A 26,038-nucleotide genomic window follows, 5' to 3' on the forward strand; every position below is an offset into this window, starting at 1 on the left:
TCACAAAGATGGTCTTGCATCCAAAGAAGAAACAGAGCAGTTAAGAAGCTTGATGGACAGTTAAACTGGCTATGGACTCAGACAAGATCCAATGCCAGTTATGATGTATTGGAACTTAGTAATATGACAAAACACACCAAAGCTGAGGAGATTTTGAGCGCAAATAAAATATTAAAGAAATTAAATTTGGAGAAATGCAGAATCAAGTTTCCAGCCTTGGATAACCCAAAAGATATGAAGTTAGTCCTTTTTGCAATGTTTTCCATGCCACTCTTAGGGGATTAGAGTATAACTGGGTTTATCATATTCTTGGTGGTTGAAAATAGAAAATGTTTCCCTTGGCCTGGGAAACTAAACAAATAAAAAGGACATTTAAAAGTACCCTAGCTCCAGAAACACTTGCACTGTTAGATGCAATAGATATGGGATTGTACTTATCTAACATTCGGAACTGGAATTGTAGACTCTAGAATTAGGGATCACTGTTTAAAAATAAGGGGTTACCCATTTAAGACAGATGAGAATTTTTTTCTCTCAGAAGATCGTGAGTCTTTGAAACTCTTCCTCATAAAGCAGTAGAAGCAGAGTCTTTGAATATTTTTAAGACAGAAGTAGATAGATTCTTGATAAACAAGGGGGTGAAAGGTTTTTGGGGGTAGGCAAGAATGTGGAGTTGAGGTTACAATCAGATCAGCCATGATCTTTTTGAATGGCGAAACAGACTTGAGGAGCCATGTGACCTACTCCTCCTAATTAGTATGTTTGTTTGAAAGAAATTCTGTACAAGGGACATTCTGAGAAAAGATTGCCCATAAAATAATATGCGGGTAAATGTTCTCTTTGGGATAAGGTTCATACAACAAAGATTGTCACTTTGAGGTTGGACCTTGCTGGTACAAAGGAAATATTGGAAAGAAAAGAGATCTCTAAATTAAAATGGGTCAATGCAAGTCATCAATTATTAGGCTGTTTTACAGAGAGGAACGCTTGCTCCAATAAATTATTGCAGGTCCTAAAAGAGGGCGTCTAGTGTTATGATAAGTTGCTTGGAGTCATACCTAGCACAAAGGAAAATGGTTGTGGTTATTGGAGGTCAGTCATCTCAGCTCCAGGACATCACTGCAGGAATTCCTCAGGGTAGTGGGGTAGTGTCCTGGGCCCAACCATCTTCAGCTGCTTCATCAATGACCTTTCTTCCACCATAAGGCCAGAAGTTGGGATGTTCTCAGATGATTGCTCAGTATTCAGCACCATTCGCGACTCCTCAGATATTGAAGCAGTCCATGTCCAAATGCAGCAAGACCTGGACAATATCCAAGCTTGGGCTGACAAGTGGCAAGTAACATTCATGTCACACAAGTGTCAGGCAATGACCACCTCCAACAAAAGAATCCAACCATCACCCCTTGATGTTCAGTGGCATTATCATCACTGGATCCCCCACTATCAACATCCTGGGGGTTACCATTGACCAGAAAGTGAACTGGGCTAGCTATATAAATACTGTGGCTACAAGAGCAGGTCAGAGGCTAGGAATCGTGCGACGAGTAACTCACCACCTCACTCCCCAAAGCCTGTCCACCATCTACAAGGCATAAGTCAGGATTGTGATGGAATACTTCCCACTTGCCTGGATGAGTGCAGCTCCTACAACACTCGAAGCTAGACACCACCCAGGACAAAACTGTCAGCTTGATTGGCACCATATCCACAAACATTCACTTTCTCCATTGCTGCACAGTGGCAGCAGTGTATACCATCTACAAGATGTACTGCAGGAAGATCCTTAGACAGCACCTTCCAAAACCATGACCACTTCCACCTAGAAGGACAAGGGCAGCAGATAGATGGGAACACCAAAACCTGGAAGTTCCCCTCCAAGTCACTCATCATCCTGACTTGGAAGTATATCACGGCTCCTTCACTGTTGCTGGGTCAAAATCCTGGAACTCCCTTCCTTACAGCACTGTAGGTGTACCTACATCTCATGGACTGCAGCAGTTTAAGAAGGCAGCTCACTACCACCTTCTCAAGGGCAACTAGGGATGGGCAATAAAAATGGTGGCCCAGCCAGCGAAGCCCACATCCCTTGAATGAATTTTTTTTTAAATTGTAAGGAATATAGAAAACAATTTTTTTTATTGCTTTGTAATTAAGTATGTTAATTTTTTTTTAAAGAAAGGGAAATCTGTTAATAATTGGTTGATCATGTTGTAAGATTGAGAGCACATTTAAAGAGTCAGCTGGGATACTGAGTTTGTAGTTGGGAGGCCAAGAGCTGTAATGCCGCATCCTGTGAATAAACCCACTAACAAGGGTAGGATCTGTATCTTGTTTTGTACTTCATCTGGCTTGGGACCATTTAACAGTGAGGGTGCAATGACACATTATAGAAACACCAAGTTTCTGATGTTCTGATTGAGTAGCAAAGAGGAATTCTGGACAGAATCCAGACTGACTAGGTTTCCAGCTGTTCAAAGTGAAATGTAGCTGTGCCATTCACCTGAAATACACCCTGTGGTAGTGAGGTCCACAATGTCACCACTCTCTGGGTAAAGAATTTTCTCCTAATTGTATGTATTAGTGACTATTTCATGTTTCAGCCACTAGTTCTGGTCTCCACCCACAAATGGAAATATCTGCTCTACGTCTACCCTATCAAACCTTTTCATAATTTTAAAGACCTCTATCAGGTCACTCCTCAATCTATTCTTTTCTATAGAAAAGAACCCAGCCTGTTTACTCTTGATGTAAAACATCAATGCACACATTAATCCAGGAGTTTCACAGCAGCCTCAGTGACAGCAGAATATAAAATGAAGAGAAATAAATATTGCAATACAACCATTTCCGCTGTATTCAATATGAGCACATAGGGCACATAATGTAAAGAATTTTAAAAAATTTTTGTGATGCAGTGTCGCTAGCAAGGCCAGCATTTATTGCCCATCCCTAATTACCTTAGAACTGAGTGGCTTGCTAGGCCATTTCAGAGATCAGTTAAGAGTCAAAGGTCTGGAAGTCACATTGAACCATAGAAAAGTTACAGCACAGAAGGAGGCCATTCAACCCATCTTGTCCATGCCAGCCCGAGGACACCCAGGTGCCCTTTCTAATCCCACCTTCCTGCACTCAGCCCATAGCCCTGCAGCTTACAGCACTTTACTTAAAAAGTACCTGGATCTGCACCTAATGTAGGCCAGACCAGGTAAGGTTTGCAGATTTCCTTCCTGAAAAGGCATTAGTGAACCAAAATTGCAACAATAGGTCCATGGTTATCATTCCTGAGACTACCTTTCAATTCCAGATTTTAATTAAATTAAAACTTCACCACCTGCCATGGTAGGATTTGAACCCATATCCCCTGGTGTCCCAGTCTAGTAACATTACCACTATGCAATCATCTCTACTCGAAATACAGCTATAAGCCAGGAAACAGACTCCAAAGACAGGAAAGAAAGAGTTTGCACATCTAAATAATACCTTAACATGTTCCCTGTACACCCCAATATGATTTATAACAAGTGTAATAACATTCCAATTTAGTTTGCCCACAGTCAGTGAATGAATGACCCATTAATCTATTGGTGGTGGCGTTAACTGAGAGAGAATGTTGATGGAGCACAGGTTGATGACCTGGTCTTTCAATAGAGTGATTGGAACACAGGGAGTGGATGGGCATCCCTCTATACTGCGGGTGTCTTTTTGTTTGGGTGGGTCTCTCTGTACTGTGAATGTACAAGTATGGGGCGGGGGGGGGGGGAATGGCATGGGGGCCTTAACCTGTCCCAGGATCCAGTTTTTCAACTGGTGGTATAGCTGTGTCTCAGTGTAGTTTAAAACCATGGCTGTTTGAAGTGAGGACTCAGTACAAGAGCTCAGGGTTGAACTTGCGCTAATGGAACTTGTCCAACTACCTCTGACCAACAGGAGTATGAAACAAGGGCTCAGAGGATGTAATACTCTAACTATCATTCTGAAAAATCAAATCATTCCACTTCCCTTTGAAAAGAAAACCAGGAACAAACATTTACTGATGTATATCAGCTTGTTAACTGCAATAACAGTATCAAAAAAATATTACATCACTGGCACAACGGCAGGTCAGAGGCTAGGAATCCTGCGGCGAGTAACTCGCCTCCTGACTCCCCAAAGCCTGTCCACCATCTACAAGGCAAAAGTCAGGAGTGTGATGGAATACTTTCCACTTGCCTGGATGACTGCAGTTCCAACAACACTCAAGAAGCTTGACACCATCCAGGACAAAATAGCCCTTGATTGGCACCCCATCCACAAACATTTTTATTCCCTTCACCACCGACGAACAGTGGCAGAGTATGCACTATCTACAAAATGCACTGCAGAAACTCATTAAGGCTCCTTAGACAGCATTAAGATAAAAGCAAAATGCTGCAGACACTGGAAATCTGAAACAAAAATTGCTGGAAAAACTCAGCAGGTTTGACAGCATCTGTGGGTGCAGATGTAAAGGGGCAGGTGTTGCAGCTTCTGCAGTTGAGTGGGAAGGTGCCATGGGAGGGGGTTGAGGTGCCTCCTTAAGCAGCACCTTCTTAAACCCACGACCACTACCATCTAGAAAGACGAGGGCAGCAGATACATGGGAACACCACCACTTAAAAGTTCCCCTCCAAGCCACTCATCATCCTGACTTGGAGATAGGTCACTATTTCTTCACTGTCGCTGGGTCAAAATCCTAGAATTCCCTCCCTAACAGCACTGTGGGTGTACCTACACTACAGGGACTGCAGCACATCAAAAAGGCAGCTCACCACCAACCTCTCAAGGGCAATTAGGGATGGGCAACAAATGCTGGCCTAGCCAGCGATGCCCACATCCCATAAATGAAGTAAAAAAATTATCCTAAATCCAATGTGGCTTATTTGAAGAGCCAGAACGCTTAAGCAGCTTTATAAGGGGCTGTTATTATCCACTCAAATCATTTTCCAAGCACCAGCTTACATAGAGCAGTGAGGCCAGTGGATACACAGCCTGTCAACTCTTATATGTCCACATCAGAATCACAGTGGAGAAGAGGCCCTTCGGCCCATTGAGTCTGTACCGACATGTGAGAAACACTTGACCTACCTACCTAATCCCATTTTCCAGCACTTGGCCCATGGCCTTGAATGTTATCATGTGCCAAGTGCTCATCCAGGTACTTTTTAAAGGATGTGAGGCAACCCACCTCCACCACCCTCCCAGGCAGTACATTCCAGACCGTCACCACCTTCTGGGTAAAAAAAGTTTTTCCTCACATCCCCCTCAACCTCCTGCCCCTCACCTTGAACTTATGCCCCCTTGTGAATTACCCTTCAACTAAGGAGAACAGCTGCTCCCTATCCACCCTGTCCATTCCTCTCATAATCTTGTACACCTCGATCAGGTCGCCCCTCAGTCTTCTCTGCTCCAATGAAAGCAACCCAAGTCTAACCAACCTCTCTTCATAACTTAAATGTTTCATCCCAGGCAACATCCAGATGAATCTCCTCTGCACCCCCTCCAGTGCAATCACATCCTTCCTATAATGTGGCAACCAGAACTGCACACAATACTCCAGCTGTGGCCTCACCAAGGTTCTATACAACTCCAACATGACCTCCCTACTTTTGTAATCTATGCCTCAATTGATAAAGGCAAGTGTCCCATATGCCTTTTTTACCACCCCACTAACATGCCCCTCTGACTTAAGAGATCTATGTGATTTATAAATGTTACCTTTGAAGTCTAATCCAACAGTAAAACCAACATGCATAGTAAATCCATAACACCTGCTTATAATTTGCATTTCTACAGTGCCTTTCATGACCTCAGGAATTCCCAAAGTTATTTACAGCCAATTAAGTAATTTTGAAGTGTAGTTACTTACATGTAAGAAATGCAGCAGCCAATTTGTGCACATAAGCTCCCACAAACAGCTATGTGATAATGATTAGATGCTTTAGTGATTTAAGAGACAAATATTAACCAGAACACCAGGGATAATTCCGTTCTTGTTTGAATAGTGGCTGAGATTTTTTTTATTGACCTCAGAAAGCAGATGGGGCCTCAGTTTAACATCTCATCTGAAAGATGGCACCTCCAACAGTGCAGCATTCCCTTATTACCCACCCTCTGAGAGGCCAGTGCTCCCTCAGTACTGCCCCTCTGATAGTGCAGCGTACACTTAATACTGACCCTTAGACAATGCAGTGCTCCCTCATTACCAACCCTCTAACAGTGTAGAGCTCCTTTAGTACTGACCCTCAATCAGTGCAGTGGTCCTTCAGTACAGCCCTCCTGACAGTTTAGGGATTCCTCAGTACTGCCCTTCTGACAGTGAAGCACTCCCTCAAACCTGACCCTCATTCAGTGCAGCGCTCACTCAATATCAAACATCTGACAGTGCTGTGCTCCCTTTGTAGAGACCCGCTGACAGATCAGCAACCCCAGTACTACCCCGCCAACAGTACAACACACCCTCAGTACTGCCCCTGCAACAACACAGCACCACCTCAGTACTACCCTTCTGACACTACAGCGCTCGCTCAGTACTGCTCTTCCAACAATACAGCATGCCCTCACTGGATCAAAATCCTGGAACTCCCTCCCTAACAGCACTGTGGGTGTACCTATATCCCATGGACTGCAGCAGATTAAGAAGGCAGCTCATCACCACCTTCTCAAGGACAATTAGGGATAGGCAATAAATGTTGGCCTAGCCAGTGACGCTCACATCCCATGAATGAATAAAAAAAAGTCATTCCCACTGGCTCCTGAATGGGAAATGGGTTCTGAGCCATGAATGTTTTACAACTCCCTTTACTTGAGGGCTGGTGAAAAGCTGCGAAACCGACAACAGAAGTCAAAATGCTACAAACTGTTGGGTGTATTTGCCTGTCTGATTATTTGCTTATCTCCACCACACAGAGCTCCGTTTTGACAAAAGTTCCATGCCAGAAATGTTCACTCTCTCTAAAGTTGCTGACTGTTCAACTCTTTATCTTCATAAAGGGCAAGGGCTCAATTGGAGCTTCCAATACTGAGATTGATAGTTCATTGTTGGGCAAGGGTGTTGAGGGATATGGAGAAAAGGTGGGTAAATGGAGCTAAGATACAAATTGGCCATGATCCAGTTGAACAGCAGAGCAGACTTGAGGGATTTCCATTGGAACATAGGAACAGGAGAAGGCCATTCAGCCCATCGAATCTGCTCCTTCATTCAAGTAGATCATGGGTGATCATCTCCCTCAATGCCACTTTCCCACACTATCTCCATATCCCTTTGTCATTGGTCTCCAGAAGTCTATCAATTTCTGTTTTGAATATGCTCAATGATTGAGCTTCCACAGCCCTCTGGGGTTGAGAATTCCAAAGATTCACCACCCTCTAAATGGAGAAATTCCTCCTCATCTCAGTCTTAAATGGCCTATCCTTTATCCTGAGATTGTGTCCCCTGGTTTTAGACTCACCAGCGAGGGGAAACATCTTATCTACATCCATCCAATCACACCACGTAAGAATTTTGTAAATTTCAAGATTTCTTCGAAACTGTGGGGAATATAGACCTAGTCTCCTCAATCTCTCCTCATAAGACAATCTCACCATCCCAGGGCCCTTTCAATGTGATGTCACTCAAAGTCTGATCAAAGGGGTGAGTTTTAAGGAGCGTTTTATTGAAAGAGATGGAGACAGAAGAATAGGTTGTGAATTCCAGATTATGGAGATCAGGAACAAATGATGGGATGAAAGGTGAGAGCAAATATACAAGATACCAGAGTCAAGAGAATAGATTGTTTAGAGGATGTTTGTAGGGGTGCAGGAGATTAGAAATATGGAGGGGTAAGACCATGGAGCAATTTGAAAATAAGGATGAGAATTTTAAAATCAAGATTTTGCTTGACCAGGAGCTAATGTAGGTCAGCGAGCGCAGAGTAGTAATAGGTGAAAGGGACTTTGTAGGAGTTAGGATATGGGCAGCAAAGTTTGGGTGCGATGACGTTTACGCTGGGTAGAATGTCGGAGACCATCCAGGAGAGTGTTGGAATAGTCGAATCTAGAAGTAACAGAGGCATAAACGGGGGCTTCAGGAGCAGATGTGTGCAGTGTTGTGCCCATTCACTTCCAATACTCCAATATCCCAACGTATCTGTAGCTAGATTGACACCTGGGGTAAAGATTCACCTTGGGAAATCAGATTGCCATCATAGACTGCCCCATATTCACCAGTGATGCTACCAATCATATAGCACAGCATTATTTTAATGAATCTGTTTTAATAAATAATAACATGGAGAGAGTTTCACTCTGTTAATATCAGCACCAGAATTTCTGCTAGTTTCATACCTACTGAATATTATTGAGGACCCTGTGTGTTGCCAGCCTTACTCAACAGGACTGTTTCTCTCTCCCTCTCTCTAGGTTTATCGCTGTATTGATCCCGTTGAATTACAACAGGAAACACGTTGATCTCCGACAGATGGTCCTGATCTCCATGACCTGGATCTTGGCGTTTGCTGTTGCCTCACCTATTGTCTTTGGCCTGAACAATGTTCCTGGCAGAGATCAGACTGTGTGTCAATTAGAGGATGACAATTATATCATTTATTCTTCTGTCTGCTCCTTCTTTCTCCCCTGCCCAATAATGCTCCTCTTGTATTGTGGAATGTTCCGGGGCCTCAGACGATGGGAGGAAGCACGGAAACGCAAGCTAAGACATAACTTGCATGGGTTCAAGAAGATTAACGGGGACCCCTCAGAGCGGCAAAGTCCTCCTCCATTAATAGAACGAAATCCGCCACACATCAAACGTGAAGAACTGCATCTCTTTCCAAAGTCAGACTGTGATTTATCGAGACAGTTCGTGGACCGGTCCATGCAAACCATAACTTTTTCAGAAGTCAAGTACATTCAGTCGCACCCAGCGAACAGGAGGAAGCGTGCAAAGATTAATGGAAGAGAACGCAAAGCAATGAAAGTGTTGCCCATTATTGTAGGTGAGTCGTTGTCCTGTCTGACTCTGCATCTGTCACCAATTCATTTTCATTCCATTGCTACTGTTTAAATTCTTTTCTTTAGCCCTGCTTGACACCAACAGGAAATTTCAGTTGGTTCCAGTGACGCATTAAAATTGGAATCTTACAGCACAGAAGGAGGTCATTCAGCAGATCATGCCTATACTGAATCTTTGGTAGAGCTATGTAATTAGTCGCTGTCCCTCCTGCTCTATTTGCATAGCCCTGTAAAATTTTCCCCTTTGAGTCTTTACCCAAGTTCCTTTTGGAAGTTACTACTCAATCAGCTTCCATCATCCTTTCCAGGTCACAACAACTCACTGTTTAAAAAACATTCTCTTAATCTCCTCTCAGGTTCTTTTGCCAATTGCCTTGAATCTGTGTCCTCTAGTTACTGATCCTCCTGCCAATGGAAACAGTTTCTCTTTATCTATGCTTTCCAGACCCTTCATTATTTGGAACACCTCCATTAACTCTCCCTTTAACTTTCTCTGCTCTACAGAGAATAAGCCCAGCTTTTCCTGTCTATCCACATAACTGTTGTCGTTCATCCCTGACAACATTCTGGTAAATCTACTCTGCACCCTTTCCAAAGCCTTGACATTGTTCCTAAAGTGTGGTGCCCAAAATTAGACACAATACTCCCCCTGAGGTTCAGCCAGTAATTTATCAAATATTTCTTTAATACATTTACTCTGTCAACATTTGTAACATTGATTTTAATATTTTCGCCAGATTTCTCTCAATTATCAAGCTGCTAGAAGTTAGTAGAGTCTCAGTGACAGGTTTTTCATATACGTTAATGTACCTGTTTGAATGAACACAGGGTGATAACTTGGTGACCAGTTCCTGAATGAAGTCTACCTATAAACTTCCAGAAAGTAGGTGCTAAAGATCAGCTCCTGTTCACATTTTTGTCAATATTTTACCAATAAAACAACCTGGTGTAGATAAACTCTTTCAACTACAGTGCTTTCAGACTCATAGTGAGGAGTTAGTTCAATACTTTATTTCTGTTACTGAATAACTTAAGGTGATGAGGTGACAGGTCAGGTTTAATCTCTTGTGAACAGAGTCCATACATTGCATGCAGGGAGCCAGTGACGCGAGTGCTCAAGAGTTCAGACTAATCTTGTATCTGATCCAATAATCCCAGCAGATAGAATGTGTGCTGTACTCAGCAGCAACAGCAGCAGCAGGTTGAGGGCATTAGGGCTAGCCTTTAACAGTTTGGGATATTAAGCCAAAAAAAGGCCAGTCTCTGTATTGAGTGCTGACTACTGAGAGATGTATTTGCTCGGGGTGATCAATTCAAACCCTACGAGTTCATTTATGATAGATTTCCCTCCCACCTCTCCCCACCTTCACCATTTCATTTTTTAGTGTTCACAGTTGATTTTGATTCGGCAGGGTGGGTACAAGACTTCAAATCAGCAGGTAGCAGGTTCAAGTCTTATCCAGAGACTTGGGGCCGAATTTCATGAGGTACCATGGTCCCCGCAACCTCCCCTCCCCCGTCCCCAGCTAAAAAGACAGGGTGGAGCATGCCCACGATCCCCAGGCCTTGACTGACATCAGCCTGTGCAACTAAGGTTGCTGGGCTTCTGACATGGCCTGGCCCCCGCTGCAGATAAAATACTGGCAGGGCAAGATGAAGCCCTATTAAGTGGCCATCAATTGGGCTATTTAAAGGCCTCAATAAGCCCAAGGGTGGGCAGACTGCCCAATGCCTTCCCTGTCCCTCTGCATAAATTTTCAGGCGGGTTGGAGATGGGCAGATAAACGACAGGAGGGCCACCAGCTGGATTTCACATGCACCCTACATTCAAACCCTCCAGCAGGGGAGGATTTTTTTTTTTTGCTGGACCTCAGCCTTCAGCTGTCAGTAGAGCTGCTTACTTGCTCTCGAGTTGGGTTGCTGTTTCAGGTTCAGAAATGCCTTGTGCTTGTGGCTTATCAGCTCCTGGATCTCCTGGTTGTTCTCATCAAACCAGTCTTAGTATTTCCTGGTCAAGTGACCAAACATTTCTTCGCAGGTGCTGGTGATGGAGGCCTTGAAGGCAGACCAGGCGCTGTGGACACTCTAAACAAAAGAACAGATGATATGGGTGGAGAAAGCGCAGAAGATCTAATAGTTAGCTGACAACCATGACATGCGAGGTTTCTTTAGCACAGTCAAGACCACCTACAGCCCAAGCACCCAAGGCCCCACTTCACTGCTGACCAAGAATGGAGAGGCACTCATCAAAGACAGAGAGGCAGTCAGCATCCGATGGAAGGGGCACTTCGAAGATCTTCTTAACAGAGACTCTGGCCTTGGTGGACGTGTGCGATCGGCGTGCCTGGGAGCATCTGGGAAATGGACCCCCAACCGCAATTGGCCCCCGACCGCAATTTCATTCGCCAGCCAGCATGAAACACACACTGTAAAGCTCAGCGCTGCTGGGGTGGGGGCGGGAAGAGGGCAGGCAATGATGTCACCGCAGGCATGGGTGAGCACTTGGACAGGGCTCCCCGAAGGCAGACAGATGCCTCAGTGAGCTGCGACCTTCAAATAATTAAACAAAGGTTTAAAAAGCTGTAAATGTCCATTCATCACAATCAAGCACCTGAAAGCATACCTCATAAAATTGCTGTCCACAGATATTTATGTTTTATTTTATTTCATAAGAGATTTCATCCCGCCTTTGGATGAGGTTTGATGAAAAACGTAAAGGCCGCCTGGCCGATTCGCCTGCCTGCCAACAGTAAGGTTGTATGGGCCACGAAAAATCAGAGACAATTGCCCCATTAATGGGCTTAATTGCCCTCTGAATTGTCAGTAGGGCACATTTCCAACTTCTGCTCGCAGCTGCCGAGCGAAACATCGTGCGATTTTACGCCCGATTGGGTTGGGCATGCAGCCACCCGCAGGACATAAAACTCTGCCCTCTGTCTTCAAGCAAGTGTCCTCGACTCCATTCCGCAGCATGCCACCCACCACCATCTCAGCACAACCCCAGCCCAGCAAGAGGTAGAAAAGGTCATTCGACAGTGAAAACATGGCCCCATCTCCCTTAACTGGAAGGAGGAGAGCATGCCAGGAGATCTCAGACACCATTATCATGACCTTCTTCAAGAAAGGTAACAAATCCAACCGTGATAACTATAGAGGAATCTCCCTGCTGTCAGCACAGGGAAGCTCATCACATGAATCCTCCTCAATCACCTTCTCCCTGAGGCTGAAAAACTCTTCCAGAGTCGTAATATTTATTCCACCCACTAAGGGGCACAATGGACATGATCTTCACCATGTGGCAACTGCAAGAGAAATGCAGGGAACAGCACCAACCCTTGTACATCTTTGACCTCACAATGCAGGGAACAGCACCAACCCTTGTACATCTTTGACCTCACAAAAGCCTTCGACACTGTCAACTGCAAAGGATTATGGAGCATCCTTCTCCACTTTGGCTGCCCCCAAAAGTTTGTCACCATTCTCCCACCTACTTCATGATGACATGCAAGCTGTGATCCTGGCCAACGGATCCACCACAGACCCAATCGACGGTCGGACCAGGGTCAAGTAAGGTGCTGTCAGTGCACTGACGCTCTTCTCAATTTCTGTTGCCTCAATGCTCCATCTTGCCTTCAGCAAGCCCCCCCACTGGAGTGGAGCTAAACTACAGAACAAATGGGAACTTGTTCAACCTCCGGCACCTATAGGCCAGGTCCAAGGTCATTCCATCCTCTGTCATTGAACTACAGGATGCAGACGATGCTTGTATCTGCACACATTCGGAGACTGAGATCCAAGCCGTCGTCAACACCTTCACCGTGGCGTACGAGAGCATAGGCCTTACACTAAACATCCCTAAGACAAAGGTCCTCTATCAACCTGCCCCTTCCATACCACACTACACTCCCGGTTATCAAAATCCACGATGAGGACTTGGACAACCTGGACTACTTTCTGTACCTTGGAGTCTAGTGCCAACAGGGCAAACATCGATGACGAGCTTCGACACCACCTTCAGTGTGCCAGTGCAGCTTTCGGCCACCTGAGGAAGAGTGTTTGAAGACCAGGACCTCAGACCCGGCACCAATCTCATGACCTACATGATCTACCTGCCCTCCTATATGGCTCAGAGATGTGGACTATGTACAGCAGGCACCTCAAAACACTGGAGAAGTACCACCAGCACTGCCTCTGCAAGATCCTACAAATCCATTGGCAGGATAGGCGTACCAACATCAGTGTTCCCACTCAGGCCAACATCTCTAGCATCAAAGCATTGACCACGCTCGATCAGCTCTGCTGGGTGGGCCACATCATCTGCATACCTGACACAAGACTTTCAAAACAAGTGGTCTACCCGGAGCTTCGACACGGCAAGCGAGGGAGGGCAGAGGAAATGCTTCTAGGGCACCCTCGCCTCCTTGAAAAAGTGCAACGTCCCCACCAACATCTAGGAATCCCTGGCCCAAGACCGCCCTATGTGGAGGGAGATCATCCAGGAAGGAGTTGGACAGCTTGAGCCTCATCGCCAAGGGCTAGTCGAAGCCAAGCGTTGACAGCAAAAGGAGTGCATGGCAACCTGGGCACCCCACCCACCCATTCCCCCTATCACCGTTGGTCCCACCTGTGACAGAGACTGTAGGTTACGCATTGGACTCTTCAGGCACCTGAGAACTCATTCTTAGTGTGGAAGCAAGTCATCCTCAACCCTGAAGGACAGCCTAAAAAGAAGCGAGGGAATGTAAAAACCAGCTCTCGAGTCCATAATATACGAAAACACTGCAGTACGAAATAGTGTTGTACTGTCAGAAGGGTAGCGTTGAGTGCTGTACCGTTGGAAAATCAGTATTGAGGCAGTGCTGCACTGTTGGAGGGGCAGTACTGAGGGACTGTGCAATTTTCAGGGGCCATACTGAGGAAGTGCTGCATGATCAAATGGACAATACTGAGGGAGGGCTGCAGTGTCAAGGGACAGTACTGAGGGAGTGCTGCACTCTTGCAGAGTCAGTACAAGGGAGCACTGCACTCATTGGAGCAGTATGTGGGAGAGCTGCATTGTCAGAGGATCAGTACTGAAGGAACACTGCACTGCTGGAGGGACAGTATTGCAGGAGTGCTGCACTGTCAAAGGAGAAGTATTGATAGTGCATTGCTCCATCAGAAGATCAGTACTGATGAAGCATTGCACTCACAGCACGTTGCTGAGAGACCACTGCACCATCAGGGACAATACTGAGGGAGCACTGTGTTGTCAAAGGGGCAGTATTGTGAGACCATTGCAATGTTGGAAGTGTCATCTTTTGCATGAAATGTTAAAATGAAGCTCCATCTGCCCTTTTAAAATGTAAAAGATTCCACAGCTAGTATTTGAAAAGGAGCAGGAATGTTCTTCCCAAGATCCCGGGGCCAATATTTATCCATCAACCAACATCACTAAAGAAGATTATCTGGTCATTGCTGTTTGTACAACCTTGTAGTGTGGAAATTGGCTGTCTCATTTTTAATGCTTATTGCATGGGGTTGGATTTTCCACTTATCGGGCAGGCGCGCGCCCGAACTGAATGAGCATAAAATGACATGCGATGATGTTGGGCGAGTGTCCCAACGTCATCGTGCACTTGTGCAATATTTCGATCGGCAAGTGCACACGGGAGTCAGAGCCGTGCCTGCCATTAATTAAGAGGCCAACTAAGCCTCTTAACAAACCAGTTGACAACGATTTAACGTTGCCCGTGTGATTTTTCGCTCGTCACACAGGCAAAACAGACAGGCGGGCAGCCCACAATTTGCAAAACCTCATCCACAGGCAGGATAAAAAGAGTCAGCAGCAATGCCAGTGTGGGTAGTGAGGAGTTTTGGAGATAGTTTGCTGGTGGCTTCTCAGTACTTGACAGCTTCATCTCTGTTCAAGGCTTCATTTGTAGCATTTCCATGCTTCATTTCAGGATTCATTGGTGTCTCCAAGGCCCCGTGAGGATTCAGACTGTATGGACCCTTTCAGGTATCAGACAGCCTTCCCTTATCTTGGTAATGGGGATTGTGGTCTCTGCTGGAGGCAATTCCTCTAAGGAGAAAGAGAGGGGCAGAAGGGAGAGGAGTCCATGTGTCCCAATGCAGCTTCCAGTGGAGGTACGGGAGGGAGGGGGAGAGAGGCATGGGCACAAGGGGGTTGGGCCAGGAGGTAGTCCAAGGCAGAAGGGGCTGTAGAAGACACCACTATCCTGCTGTCAGGGTTTACAGGCAGCAATGCAGCTATCTCAATATGTCCAAGGTGCAATGCGAAGGAGGCTCCACCTCTCAAGGGAGACACTGACCTCCATTTGTCAGATGATTGGACCTGAGATCAACTCTGATTGTAGACACCCCATGCCAGTGGCCTGAAGGTCACAGTGGCCCTCAACATCTTTGCCAGCGGCTCTTTCCAGGGCTCAGTGGGGGATCTGTGTGGAGTCTCCCAATCAGCTGTCCACAGTGCGTCAATCTGTTCAAGCTCTGTTCAGGCGGGTTTTGACTTTCCTTCATTTCCGTATGGATGAGGCCAGCCAGGCTGAGTGAGCCAGAGGCTTTGCAGCAATTGATGGGTTCCCTGCATCCAGGGTGCCATTGACTGCACTCATGTGGCCATCAAGGTGCCAGCGGTTCAACCGGGTGTCTTTGTTAACAGGAAGGGATCCCGCTCCATGTACGTGCAGATAGTGTGTGACTACAAGATGCAGATTGTGCAAGGGTACCCTGGCAGCTCCCAGGATGCATTCATCCTCAGACACTCCCAGGTGCCGAGGGTCTTCAGTGCTCCAGCCTGACTGGATGGATGGCTGCTGGGAGACAAGGGCTATCCCTTGAAAAGGTGGCTCATGACGCCTTTCCGACACCCAAGGACAGAGGCAGAGCAGCGGTACAACAGGAGCCATGCCTCTGCAAGGGCAGTGGGACAGAGAACCATAGGTCTTCTCAAGATGCGCTTCCGATACCTGGACCGTTCAGGTGGAGCACTGCAACACCCCCCAGAGCGGGTGTCACTGATTGTGGAGAGTACAACATGCAACCACTATCTGGCACTGGCAAGGAGGGTACCCACTGGAGGAAGAGGATCTTGAGGCAGCTGCAAAGGCCACAGATGATGAATCCAGCAGTGAGTCAGAAGAGAAGCACGATGAGGAGAATGCTGAGGGGTGGAGCCAGACCTCGGTAGCCTCCAGGGAGGCAGGGATACCAAGGACACCTTGACCCAACGGTCCTTCAGCTAGGCTGCCAAATAAGCGCTACCACCTCATGCCAGGGCTGCCACCACCATCCTGGATCTCAGAAATGACCCTTTCCTTTGCCCACAAGATACACTCAGTGCCTGTGCAATAAAGTTTTGAGCCACTTAGGTCCAGCATTACATACTGGTGTACCCTGCACCTACAAAACAAATGAAGTATACTCAGGCCAATAACACAAAAGCAAATGTAATATAATGTTGGCACTCTCAGATTATGAACATAACAATAACAGGTGTTGATGGTCACACCATTAAAAAAGGAAAAAAAAAGGGAGAACAAAAGATCACCCATGACCAGTTCCTCTTGTGCTTAAGGTGCTTTAAGCTTATGTTTACGGGTGCTACATCTAGATCCTCCCCCCTCGCTGGCACCAGCTTTGGAGACAGCCTGCTGACTCTGGTGTCCTGTTGGTTTTGATGACCTTGGCGGTCATCCTCTGGCCAGTGGAGCCTGTGCTTGCCCTGCCTGGGAGGGAGCGGCCAGTGCCATGGCTGGCATCTCGCCAAAGCCTCATCAGATGCCACAGTCACTGGCAGAGGGCGGAGGAGCTGCTGCCATCATGTGGAGTGCCCTGAGAGGAGCCTAGAGAGAAGCAGGCACCTCATGCGCCAATATGAGATTGCTGTGGACCTCCCTGCTCACCATTGATGGATGGGCACCTAACTGGGATACTGGCTGCCTCATCCATCTCCCACAGTGACACTGACCACCTGAGGTCAGTGCCTGTGTTAGGGCTTGCAGGTCATAGCACAACCCCAGGAACCCCTGATTCTGTTCCTGAAGTAGCCTCTCCACGAGAGTCACCACTCTCTCAATGAGGAGGCATTGCGCTCAGCTGTGAGGGTCAACACAGTGCTCATGCTCCGCAGGGACTCCTCCACAACAGACCTTGGCACACATACCCTCTTGGGTTTTTGCCAGATCCTCCCTCACATCCAGTATCTGCTGCCTAATGAATGATTCCAGAGGCTCATAATCATCCTTTGACTGAGCATCATCCTGGTCTCCAGCAGTCCTCCGACTGCCAGTGCCCTGGGCACAATGTGCCTCCGCTGCACCTCAAGTGAGCGTGAAGTGCCCTCACCAATGTGCACCGAGATACTAGCCACTGATCTAATGCCCACTGAAGTATCTGTGCTGGTGCCTGGTTCAGAGAGTGGGTGTGACACAGGTGCTTCTGGTGATCCTCCGGTGTTAGGGGTAGCTCCTGGGGGTCCTGAGATTGACTGCTTGGTGGCAGATCTAAGGGAGAACAAGGACACGCCATTAGTTAAAGTCATCACATTGTCACTGTGCATGCCAGGGACCCTGATGAGACAATGGAGATCTGCATCATGGTGCCATCGTCTTTCAATGGTCAATGAGGAATCCAGTCTGGAGGCTCCCATCAATGAAGAGACTACACAAGAATGTTTGCACCTCCGAAACTCTCAACTTAGTGCACTGCACTCTTATCTTCGTCTGACACTCCAGCCTCTCCGTGGCCAGTTGACTGAGGTGCATGGCACCTCTCGAGCTCCAAGGCGTCCTGCTCATATCTGGAGAGGATGCGGTGCTGTGGGGGTCCTCTGCCAGTCCACAACCTCTCAATATTGTTATGGGATGTCTGAAAGAACAAAGGAGCATTGATTAGTCCACTCTCTACCTGCAGCGCCATTGCAGCCTGGCCAACCCCACCTGAGGAGCACCTTGCGGGGCACATCTGTGTCATGGCCCTCGAGCCGCAAGGCAAAGCAACCAGGGCTTTGGCCAGCTCTGACATCATCGACAGTTTGCACTGAGACACTAACACCCCTGAGCTCCATGAGGGGACGGCCAGCCCAAAACACTTCAACTCACTGACCCATGCCAGCACAGTGCTCACCCTTCCTGAGCATAGCAGGTCAGTAAACCTCTTCCGGCACTGCACCCAGGTGCACCACTTCACATCATGGCTGCTCAGCTGAGATGCCACCTCCTCCCATGCCCTCTTTGTGAGGTGCTGTGGCTCCTCCTCCTCCCATCTCTGTGGACAAGGGTGTCCCTTCCTCCAGGAGGGTGGTGAGACACTCATCCAAAAAACAGGGGGGGGCCGAATGCCCAGTCGACCTCACCTCCCGCCTGGCATCTACATCTTCGTTCGCAGCCATGTCGTTGCAGCAATGCCAACGTGGGCAACCGCCCTGGAGCTGCCTGCACAGCTTTTGAACCGGCGGTCGGATCGCCATTGGACTCGGCAGCCAACAGGCCTCCGCCCACGTCCGCCCCTTCTTGAACATTCTGCAGCCAGCGTTCAGGCTGCACAGGCGTTAATTGGTCTGCCAGCATGAAATCACAGTCGCGGCCCCATCGCAGGCAGTCTGTTTCATGGCCACTCTCGTTTGCCCCTGCTGAGCCCACCCGACGAGGGCAAAATTCTGCCCATGATGTCTGCCACCACCAAATGCCCCCAAATTGACCTGTTACCTCCCTGGCCTGCACTTGCTGCCTCCTTGATTCACACTCTCTCACAATCCTGTCAACACTCGCATCTCATGAATAAAAAAAACAAACCCTGTGTTGCGCTCAATGACAAACATAACCCCCAACCTCACGTGCCGGAATTTCCCAATTGTGAAACTGTTAGGAGAGGGATCCCGGGAATCTGACAGCTAGTGCCAGAGTCACAAGCTTGTGGAAAAACCCCCAAAACAGATCAGAAAAATATAGATCACAACAGCAACATGCATTTTTGTGGTGCTTTTAATGCAATAAGCTGTCCCTCGGAGTTTCAGGAGCATTATCAAAACAGAAATTGCTATTGAGCCAAGGAAGGACATATATTCGCAACAATCTTCAGCCAGAAGTGCCAAGTGGATGATCCATCTCGCCCTCCTCCAGAGGTCTCCAGCATCACAGATGCCAGTTTTCAGCCAATTCGATTCACTCCACATGATATCAAGAAACAGCTGAAGGCACTGGGTGCTGCAAAGGCTATGGGCCCTGTCAATATTCTGGCAATAGTACTGAAGACTTGTGCTCCAGAACTTGCCACGCCCCTAGCCAAGCTGTTCCAGTACAACTGCAACACTGGCATCTACCCAGCTATGTGGGAAATTGCCCAAGTATGTCCTGTACACAAAAAAGCAGGACAAATCCAACTCAGTCAATTACTGCCCCATCAGTCTACTCTCCATCATCAGTAAAGTAATGGAAGGGGTCACCAACAGTGCTATCAAGCGACACTTCCTTAGCAATAACCTGCTCACTGATGCCCAAATTGGGTTCCGCCAGGCCCCACTCAGCTCCTGACCTCATTACAACTTTGATTCAAACATGGACAAAAGAGCTGAACTCCCGAGGTGAGGTGAGAGCGACTGCCCTTGACGTCAAGGCAGCATTTGACCGAGTGTGACATCAAGGAGCCTTAGCAAAACTGGAGTCAATGGAAATCAGGAGGAAAACTCTCCGCTGCTTGGAGTCATACCCAGCACAAAAGAAGCTGGTTGTGGTTGTTGGAGGTCAGTCACCTCAGCTCCAGGACATCACTGCAGGAGTTCTTCAGGGTAGTGTCCTGGGCCCAACCATCTTCAGCTGCTTCATCAATTACCTTCCTTCCATCATAAGGTCAAAAGTGGGGATGTTCGCTGATTGCACAATGTTCAGCACCATTTGTGACTCCTCAGATACTGAAGCAGTCCATGTCCAAATGCAACAAGACCTGGACAATATCCAGGCTTGGGCTGACAACTAGAAAGTAACATTCGCGCCACACAAGTGTCAAGCAATGAGCACCTCCAACAAGAGGGAATCCAACCATCGCCCCTTGATGTTCAATGGCATTACCATCACTGAATCCCCCACTATCAACATCCTGGAGGTTACCTTTACTAGAAACTGAACTGGACTAGCCATATAAATACTGTGGCTACAAGAGCAGGTCAGAGGCTGGGAATTATGCGATGAAAAACTCACCTCCTGGCTCCCAAAAGCCTGTCCATCATCTACAGGGCACAAGTCAGCAGTGTGATGGAATACTCCCCACTTGCCTGGATGAGTGCAGCTCCCACAATGCTCAAGTAGCTTGACACCACCCTGGTCAAAGCAGCCCGCTTGTTTGGCACCACATCCATAAACATTCAGTCTCTCCACCAGCGATGCACAGTAACAGCAGTGTGTACCATCTACAAGATGCACTGCAGGAATTCACCAAGGCTCCTTAAACTGCACCTTCCAAACCCATGACCACTTCCACCTAGAAGGACAAGGGCAGCAGAGAGATGGAAACACCACAACCTGGAGGTTCCCCTCCAAGTAGTTCACCATCCTGACTTGGAAAAATGTTGCCATTCCTTCACTGTCGTTGGGTTAAAATCCTGGAACACTCTCCCTGACAACACAGTGGGTGTATCTACATCACATGGACTGCAGCAGTTCAAGAAGGCAGCTCACCACCACCTTCTTAAGGGCAACTCGGGATGGGCAATAAATGCTGGCCCAGCCAGTGAAGCCCACATCCCGTGAATGAATTTTTAAAAAGTTATTTTGTCAATCGAGTTAAATCTGTGTACTCTGATAATCGACCATCCTGACACTGGGAACATTTTGTCCTTGTTAACTCTATCTAAACACCTCTATTTTGAAATGATAAATTAAAATGCTGGGAAAACTCATAAGGTCTAGCAACAGCTGTGAAGAGAGAAAGAGAGCTGTGAATTTTCGTCAGAACTGAGAAAAGTTAATTTTTGAGGAAGGTGGGGAGGTGATGGTATAGTGGTAATGTCACTGGACTAGCAATCCAGAGGCCCAGGCTTATGCTCTGGGGACACAAATTCACAGCAGCTGGTGGAATTTAAATTCAATAAATAAATTTGTAAATAAAAGCTAGTCTCAGTAATGATGAATTGTTGATTGTCATTAAAATCTAATGCCCTTCAGGGAAGGAAATCTGCTATCTTTATCTGGTCAAGTGACTCCAGACCACCAGTAATGTGGTCAACTCTGAACTGGCATGGCAAACCACTCAGTTGTATCCAACTGTTACAGAAAAGTCGATAAGGAATGAAATCAGACAGACCACCTGGCATTGACCTCGCCATCGGAAACAGCAGTGGCTCACCCAAGCTGTTGGCCCTGCAAAGACTTCCTACTAACATATTTTCTACGTTTCTATGTTTCTATCTGGGGGTTTGTGCCAAAATTTGGAGAGCTGTCCCACAGACTAGTCAAGCAACAGCCTGACACAATCATGTTCACAGAATCCTACCTTACAGGCAATGTCCTGGACACCACCAACACTATCCCTGGGTATGTCCTGTCCCACCACCAGCAGAGACCCAGCAGAGATCGTGGCACAGTGGTATAAGGTTGGGAGGGAGTTGCCCTGGAGTCCTCAACATTGACTCTGGATCCCATGAAGTCTCGTGGCACTAGGTCAATCAAGGACAAGGAAACTTCTGCTGATAACCACCTACTACACTCCGTTCAGAAGTACTGAAGAATCAGTACTTCTCCATGCTTAGCACCACTTGAAGTAGGCATTGAGGGTGGCAAGGGCACAGAATGCACTTTGGGTGGTGTCTTCAATGTTCATCATCAAGACTGGTTTGATAGCACCACTACTGACCAAGTTGGCCAAATCCTAAAGGACATAGCTGCTAGACTGGGTCTGCGGCAGGTTGTGAGAGAACCAACAAGAGGGAAATATCTACTTGACCTCATCCTCACCAATCTACCTGTCACAGACACATCTGTCCATCATGACAGCATTGGTAGGAATGACCACTGCACAGTCCTGTTGGAGACAAAATCCTGTCTTCGCATCGAGGATAACCTCCATTTTGTGTTGCACTACCACCATACTAAATTTCAAACCGATCCAGCAACTCAAAACTGCGCATCTATGAGGCACTATGGGCCATCAGCAGCATCCAAATTATATTCAACCACAATCAGTAATCTCCTGGCCGGCCATACCCCCCACTCTACCATTACCATCAAGCTGGAGGATCAATCCTCGTTCAATGAAGAGTGCAGGAGGGCAGGCCAGGAGCAACACCAGGCATACCTGAAAATGAGGTATCAACCTGGTGAAGCTACAGCACAGGACTACTTGCATGACAAACACTGGAAGCAACATGTGATGGACAGAGCTAAGCAATCCCACAAACAACAGATCAGGTCTAGACTCTGCTGTCCTGCCACATCCAGTCATGAATGGTGGCGGTCAATTAAAAACCTAACTGGAGGAGGAGGCTTCACAAAAATCCACACTGGGGAGCCCAGAACATCAGTATAAAAGATAAGGTTGAATTGGATGATCCAGCTCAGCCTCCTCCATAGATAACAGCATCACAAATCAATTCACTCCATTTTATATCAAGAAATGGCTGAAGGCACTGGATACTGCAAAGGCTATAAACCCTGACAATATTCCAGCAACAGTGCTGATGACTTGTGCTCGAGAACTAGCTGCACCTCTAGCCAAGCTGTTTCAATACAGCTACAACACTGGCACCTACCTGAAAATGTTGAAAATTGCCCAGGCATGTACTGTCCACAAAAAGCAGGACAAATCCAACCCAGCCAATTACTGCCCCATCAGTCTACTCTTGATCATCAGCAGAATGATGGAAGGTGTCATCGACTGTGCTACGAAGCAGTACTTACTCAGTTTGTGTTTCACCAGGGCCATTCAGCTCCTGCTCTCATTATAGTCATGGTCCACACATGTACAAAGGAGTTGAACTCCAGAAGTGAGGTGAGTGTGACATCAAGGCAGGATTTGGCTAAGTGTGACACGAAGGTGCCCTAGCAAAACTGGTGTCAATGGGAATCGGGGGGAGACTCTCCACTGGTTGGAGTCATATCTAGCACAAAAGAAGATGACTGTGGTTGTTGGAGGCCACTCAACTGAGTCCTGGGACATTGCTGCATGAGTTCCTCAGGGTAGTGACCTTGCCCCAACCATCTTCAGTTCTTCATCAATGACCTCCTCTCCATCATAACGTCAGTAGTGAGAATGTTTGCTGAAGATTGCACAATGCTCAGCAGCATACGCGACTCCTCAGATATTGAAGCAGTCCATGTCTATTTGCAGGAGGTCCTGAATAACATTCAAACTTGGTTTGATAAGTGGTAAGTAACATTCTTGCCACACAAATGCCAGGCAATAACCCTCTTCAATAAGAGAGAATATAACCATCTACCCTTGATGTTCAATGGCATTACCAACATGGAATTCCCTACTGTCAACATCCTGGCGTTACTATTGACCAGGAACTGAACTGCACCAGCCATACAAGTAATGTGACCAGAAGAACAGGTCAATGACTGAGAATTCTATGGTGAATAATTCAGCTCCTGACTCCCCAAAGCCTGTCCACCATCTACAAGGCACAAGTGAGGAGTGTAATGCAATTCACTTCACTTGCCTGGATAAATGCAGCTCCAATAACACTTAAGTTCCATACTATCCAGGACAAAGCAGCCCGCTTGATTGGCACCCCTTCCACCACCCTAAATATTCACTCCCCCAACCACTGACTCACCGTGGCAGCAGTATGTACCAGCTATAAGATGCAGTGCAGCAACTCACCAAGGCTCTTTTGACAGTGCCTTCCAAACCCATAACCTCTACCGTCTAGAAGGACAAAGGCAGCAGACACATGGAAACACCACCACCTGCCAGTTCCCCTCCAAACCACACACCATCCTGACTTGGAACTATATTGCTATTCCTACTGTTGCTGAGCCAAAATCCTGGTACTCCCTAACAACATTGTGGGTATACTAACATCACATGGACTGCAGTGGTTCAAGAAGGCGGCTCACCTCCACCTTCTCGAGGACAATTAGGGATGGGCTATAAATGCTGGCCCTGCCAGCCACAGCCACATCCCATGAAGCAATAATTTTTTTAAAAAGTGAAAGGGAGAGGGGTGGAAGAAGAACAAAAAGAAAAAGTGAAGGGCAGGGGCGATTAAATGACAAGAAGTTTCATGGTACAAGGCCAAAGTGAATGGCAATTATCAAGTAAAGGAACGAAAGATGTCTAGAGGTGGTGTGAATGGTGTAATAACAGCCATCTGAATGCAGACACATTCTCACAACACTGTCTGATTGAGAGGGTGGGAATGAATGTGCCTCACAATCTGATCACAGATCAAACATTCTCCAAATGTTTGTAACTAACATTTGGTTGGAAATAAGGAGAATTTCTCTTCAATCAAGGAGCAGTTGTGATCTGGAATGCGCTGCCTGAAAGGGAGGTGGAGATTCAGTAGTAACTTTCAAAAGGCAATTGGATAAATACTTGCAAAGGAAACGTGACTGGTCTATGGGGAAAGAATAGGGGCATAGTGGGATTAATTGGAAAACTCTGAATGGCTTCCTCCTGTGGTGCAGGATTCTATCATGTATATGTCTTCCAGTTATGTCAATTAATTTTTTTCTATTTTATGAAATGAAAAATAAAAATATGAAATTTCAGGCTAGATCGATAAACTTTCAGTAATTGATTATGTTTTTTGTGCAAATTCACTGGGTTACACAGGATTACATATTTTGGAATATTAAATGCCCAAAAATAGAAAGTAACAGCTCACCATGCCTGATTACAGGGTTTTCACACAAATGTGGTGTCAGTGGGCTAGAAAACTGCTAACATTGTACTATTGGTTAAAAAGGAAGAAAGGGGTAGACAGATTAATTACAGGCCAATCAACTTAACCTCAGTACTGGGCAAATTATTGAAAAAAATTCTGAGACATGGTATAAATCATCATTTCGAGAAACACACTTTAATCAAGGATAGTCAGCATGGATTTGTTAAGATAAAATTGTTTCTGACTATTGACTGTCTTTTTGATGAATTAACAAGAAGGATCGATGAGGGTAGTGTGTTTGACGCAGTCTATATGGATTTCGATAAGGCTTTTGACAAGGTCACATGGCAGGCTCGTCAGAAAATTAAAAGCTCATGGGATCCAAGGGCAAGTGGAAAGTTGGATCCAGAATTGATTCTGGCAAGAAGGAAAGTGTAATGGTGATGGGTGTTTTGTAACTGAAAGGCTGTTTCCAGTGGTGTTCTACAGAGCTCAGCACTGGGTCCCTTGCTTTTCATGGTATGTATTTAGACTTTGATGTAGGAGGCATGATTTAGCATATGAATTGGGAGCATGAGTAGGCCACTCGGCCCCACCAGCCTGCTCCACCATTCAATAGGATCATGGTTGATCTGATGGTAACCTCAATACCACATTCCTGCCAACCCCCGACAACTTTTCACCCCCTTGTTAATCAAGAATCTATCTAGCTCTTCCTTAAAAATATTTAAAGACTCTGCTTCCACTGCTTTTTGAGGGAGAGAGTTCCAAAGACTCGCAATCCTCTAAGAGAAAAAATTTCTCCTCATCTCGGTCTTAAATGAGCGATCCCATATTTTTAACGGTGATCCCTAGTTCTAAATTCTTCCACAAGAGGAAACATCCTCTCCACATTCACTCTGTCAAGACCCCTCAGGATCTTAAAGTTTCAATCAAGTTGCCTTTTACTCTTATTAGCTCCAGCGGATACAAGCCTAACCTGCCCAGTCTTTCCTGATAAGACAACCTGCCCATTCCTGGTATTAGTCTCATGTTATGACACAGCAGTTTATAAAGGCTGAGTTAGTTAAAATCCCAGAGTGCACTTTAAACAACTGTCATAACCTATATTTTCAATTGATATGTTTTGAGTTTCAGCTCTAAATTCAGGAATAAGACTACCAGTTTTTGACAGGTTTTTATATCAAACTAAATGAAACA

At 46.5% G+C, this 26,038-nt stretch overlaps 1 protein-coding gene across 1 annotated transcript in view; it reads left to right on the forward strand.

Annotated features, from left to right (window-relative positions):
- Nucleotides 1-26,038, forward strand: part of LOC121283293 (D(4) dopamine receptor-like) — a 60,577-nt gene that overhangs the window by 23,167 nt on the left and 11,372 nt on the right. Inside the window, exon 3 of the mRNA XM_041197709.1 lies at nt 8,419-8,993. Coding sequence (XP_041053643.1) covers nt 8,419-8,993 — 575 coding nt within the window. The remainder of the gene's footprint in view (nt 1-8,418; nt 8,994-26,038) is intronic.

The sequence above is a fragment of the Carcharodon carcharias genome, chromosome 10 (assembly GCF_017639515.1).
Source record: "Carcharodon carcharias isolate sCarCar2 chromosome 10, sCarCar2.pri, whole genome shotgun sequence".
NCBI classification, from domain to species: Eukaryota; Metazoa; Chordata; class Chondrichthyes; order Lamniformes; family Lamnidae; genus Carcharodon; species Carcharodon carcharias.